The sequence below is a fragment of the Anoplophora glabripennis genome, unplaced genomic scaffold (assembly GCF_000390285.2).
Source record: "Anoplophora glabripennis isolate ALB-LARVAE unplaced genomic scaffold, Agla_2.0 scaffold906, whole genome shotgun sequence".
In the NCBI taxonomy this organism is placed as follows: Eukaryota; Metazoa; Arthropoda; class Insecta; order Coleoptera; family Cerambycidae; genus Anoplophora; species Anoplophora glabripennis.
This window is the reverse complement of record NW_019417166.1, coordinates 7624-12453: the sequence shown is the minus strand read 5'-3', so window position 1 is coordinate 12453 and position 4830 is coordinate 7624. Positions and strand designations below refer to the sequence as shown.

The 4830-nt window shown below is 29.7% G+C and overlaps 1 protein-coding gene across 1 annotated transcript in view; it reads right to left on the bottom strand.

Annotated features, from left to right (window-relative positions):
- Positions 1-4238, bottom strand: part of LOC108912675 — a 9114-nt gene extending 4876 nt beyond the window's left edge. Inside the window, exons 1-2 of the mRNA XM_018717988.1 lie at positions 4133-4238; positions 2755-2880 (exon numbers count right to left, since the gene is read on the bottom strand). Coding sequence (XP_018573504.1) covers positions 2755-2880; positions 4133-4235 — 229 coding nt within the window. The 5' untranslated portion in view covers positions 4236-4238. The remainder of the gene's footprint in view (positions 1-2754; positions 2881-4132) is intronic.
- Between the last annotated feature and the right edge of the window lie 592 nt (positions 4239-4830).

The following is a 4830-nucleotide window of genomic DNA, read 5'->3' as shown; positions in this document are numbered from 1 at the left end:
ATAATAATAATAATAATAATAATAATAATAATAATAATAATAATAATAATAATAATAATAATAATCAACAAATTGCCTTTATTGAATCCTCATATGTCAATACATTAATTGAGCAACATATAAAAAGAATAGTAAATATGAGGAAGGGGGCGAAGTGTCAGCCGAGACTGCAAATAAATATGCAAACTCGAAATACTACAGTGGATACTGAAATTGTCCCCCATTTCCTTCCATGCAATTTAATTTTTCTCGAAAATGGTACATGCTACCGAATTTCAATAAGTGTACCTTTTTTTGTAGTATGCTTTAGAGTTTACAGAACTTTTTAGAAATGTAATAAATTTTGACTTTTAACATATTTTTTTTAGATTGTACCCCTCCAGTTACCTGTATCGGCGACACTGCTTTTCAAAAAGAAACCGTTTGCACATTATTCTTAACGCACAGTTGATGTTTGCTCGTGTACAAATTTTGACACTTTTATCTTTAGCCGATTTAAAGATAATTAAGGAAAACCATTTGGAAAGTAACAACTTTAACACACTGTATCTCGAAAACAGGGCATCTAAGAAAAAAACTTTACATGAACTACCCCTATTATTTTTCCATTAGGAACTTGCACACAACATGAACGGGATACCCTGTATACAGAATATAGAATGTAACAGCAACGTAGTGAATATGATTTTGAAGATTTGTTAATAAACCTTTTTACTAGTGACCTACATAAGCCAATAATAGGCAACCTCATAGTACACATTATCATGAAGAATTTCTCTCTATTTTTACTAAATCGATTTTCGACCTTATGTACTTTGGACAGAAGTGTCAAAAAAATGTCTTCTAAATATCTGGCAATATTAGAAATATTTAAGAAGTTTCAGACCCCAACTAAAAGAATTATAAAATTTATATTTTTAAATTTATATAACAATATTGTTACTGAGCATGCGCATTAAAGATAATTTCATGTAAGCGAACTAGCCTCGCAACAGGATATCATTGAAGAAAAGTTTGGTTCTGGTTAAGAGTTGCGTCTATAATAAACCACTTGAAGAAAAAAACACTCGATAAACAGACTGGCACAGCACAGCACCAAGAAAAACAATAAAAATACTTGGTAGATGGTAGAACTAGAAAATGCCAAGTTAAAATAAAAGAAGAGAAAATACACTAATGACGACAGCGATGACAAATCAACAAGATGAGGCTATTCTTCCCGAGCATGCGTATTAGAAATAGCACGGCTAATGTTAAATTTTCAGGTTTTAAGCACATTTTACGAAACACATGTTGGCTGTAGGTATTTAAATACTTCTAAATCCTTATAAAAATAAGTTAATTTGAAGTTGTTCATTTCTATAGTATCTACGTAAATAGTAAACAAGGGTCAGATTCAATCTGTATAAATATGTGACGTCACACTAAAAGAGTCTATTGACGGAACTGCTATGGAAAGTAGAAATTAATTTTTCTCTAAAATTGTACATTTTAGGGACATACATAATATTTAATTTATTAACAAATTTATCATGCAGTTATCACCAACTACCACTCACATAGAATTTTGTAATTGACAATGTATAATCATAAATAAACATATCACCATATCGACTAATCCTTTGTATCTAATAATCGTAGTATTTGATAACTATCTACAAGTCTTATTTTTCTTTTTTTCATAGTTTTTTTGCCGACTGGATAAACTTTTCTATTGAATTCGTGTCTTATTAGTAGAACTGTCATAATGGTCCGCTCACCAAAAGCGTGCGAATCATCAACATATAAAGTGGTTATATGGTTATAAAATTTATGTCATTGTATCATTGTGAAACACGTAAATTGTTTTACACATCGTCACCATCGGTTCTGGATAGGATCCGTTATAGTTCGCATCACCCGGTATGTTTCTACCCTTGCTTCAGATAAACTTCGCGGCGGTGACAAAATATTTTACTCTAAAGAGAATGACCCTTCGACATCTACTGAAGTGATATTTGCATAATTAAATAATCTACTTCTAAGCTGGTCCGACATGGTAATTTCCACTGGTGGTGTATTTATTCCAGGAGGAATGAAATGTTTTATTATTTACTATGTCAAATGGTAGGTTACATGCAATCTATATGAAGATTAAATCAAACAAAATTGAGTCTTCTGGTTTTCGCTAGTTTTTATACGTGTTGTGCACGTGTGTTTAATACTTATTACTTTTTGTTTATTAATATTTAATTCAAACATTTTTATTCATACAGGGTGTCCCATTTTAATGTCCCACCCCAAATATCTCGAAACCCGAGCAGAATGAGGAAAATGTTTTAGACAAAAGTTATAGGGTTTGAAGGGGGACATACGAAGGTGACCTTGAAAATGACCTTGAAGTCGATTTTCAAGGTCAAACGAGGGTCAACTTCGATTTTTCAAATGAAAACCCCAATTTTTTATTGCAGCTAGGCAGCTCGCGTAGCTGACTGACGGCGGGCTAGCGGACCGATTGTAACAGCTCTGCTTATTAGACTAAAAGACTTAAAGAAAAGTTTAACCTTTTATAAGTAAACTTTGATAAATATATTTAAATAAAATTTACATATCTACTTATTTAAATCGGTTTCCATATTTTAACATATTGTTTAATATCTAAGAAACTTTGCTAGATTATGAATACTGTCGTACCTAAATAATTAAGTACCTATATTTGTTTTTATTTTTTTTTTCCTGTTGCAATTATGATATTTTGATGGTTTATTAACTTACCTGTAGATTGTTGATTTCCACATTGAGAAAATGGATATGTAGCACCTGTCTGACAACTCGATTGTTGTGGAATAAACTGATAAGGGGTAATATATTGCTGAGATGGTATCCACATTGGCAAATTTGCTAAAAAAATAGATTTAGAAAAAAATTGAAGTAGAAGTAGATATCCGTTTATATTTTCAGAAAAAAAATATTCGTACAATTTTTAGTCATATTATCTTTTGGACTAATAAAATTAAAAAATAGCATTTTTATCAAAAATATAATTTATTTTATACTTTTTTTTTTGTATTACCAAAAGTATCTGCCTTTAGTAAACATTTTCAAAAACAATAATTTCTTCAATTACCATCACTCTTTCATGCTACAGCGTCACAATTGAATTTTTCAACAGTTTTTATGGTGTTCTTATCTCGTCGAGCTCGATATTGACATCTAAAAATATATTTGCTACGGAATTTTTCACTTTACATTTTATTTTAGGTATTAGTCTAAGGTATTAATCTAATACAAATGAATTCAAAAAAGTTCCCTGAAAATCCTATCAAATTAAATTAATGTTTTTTCATAACAAAATTCTGGGTTAGTGTTTTAATTTATTTTTTTGTGGCATAGTTCTAGTACTTAATATTTATCAAATGGATCAAATGTCAAGGATTATTTTTGTAAAAATAGTTTTGCCTAACTAAAAATCTCACACTGAAGAAACAGACAAATACAAAATACAAAAAAACGATCACTATACAGAGTGTTTCTTAAGTAGATGTCAAAAATCCAGGGGCGTATTCTGTGGCCAAAAATAATGGTTTTTCGTTATATAAATGTAGGGTAAATGGCGCATATGATGATCTATTTTATTTGTAATATTATACAGGGTGATATTTTTTTTTTGGCAAATAATGATCGATTATAACTACACCTCTGCTACTGGTAAGTTTCTAAAGCTGGTAATTTTTTGTTTCATACCTACTGTCATACTAAATGTGCACACCTTTGGTTAAACTATCTCAAGCGCTTTAGAAATTAAATATTAAAAACCGATTTCTTTAAAATTTTTGACACTAGCTAGACAATGGCTGTCCTAAGACCCCACATTTATATAACAAACAATTCTTATTTATTGACACAAAATATATATCGCACATTTTAAAACATTGTTTGTTTCGAAAATGTATCATAATGATTTTACGTTTTTAATTATTTTAGACAGTTTAAATTTGTTCGTTTTTGTCTGTTTCCTTCTAAGGAATCACAGAAATTTTGTGTTAATTTTGGTCAAGAAATACCTTATAGAAATTTGTCCGTAGAATTAAGGGATATTCTGTATAAAACCTTTTTTTTACTAAGAAGATAATATCAATGAACATTTCATTACCAGCTTGCTGAGGTAAAGGCTGTGGTAGAAATTGTGGAAAAAACTGTGGTTGTGGTGCAGGTGGGTTCCAAAAAGATGGCGCAGGTTGAGGCGGTACTGGCATTACTGTAACTGAAACAAAGCAGCAAATATTTGAATTAGTCATGTTTCCAGATGAGTATTTTTTTGAGATTGTAAATCAAAAAAACATTCTTTTATTAACCCATTATTTTAGTTCTATAATTGAAGAAAAAAGTAGTCAAATCAGATTATTTATGGCACGACTATTGATCGAAATATCACTATTATTTAAATGCATTTCATAAGGATTGAAATTATAGACAGTAATAAAGTTGAAATAATTTTTTAATATTACTGATTGTTTGTCAAAACAATTATCTAAAATAACATATTTTTTCTATGTCGTAGATCCTTGATTATAAATTTTGATTTTTTTCTGTATATTACCTATTTTGTCATACCCCAAGTGTCAGTGTATCAAAATGTAAATAGTGCATTCTTTTTAGTTGTTTTACTTTGGGTGAAAATAAATTGATTTATATCAAGTTACCTTAGTATAATTTCGTTTCTTTAAAAAGTTAGCCTTAAAAAGCTTTAAGCCTAAAAAACGCCGCAAGCCATAACTCCGGCATAGGGCGATTTATTATTATTATTATTTTGAAAAGCGATAGTCAACTTTTTTTTTCAAATGGCAATAT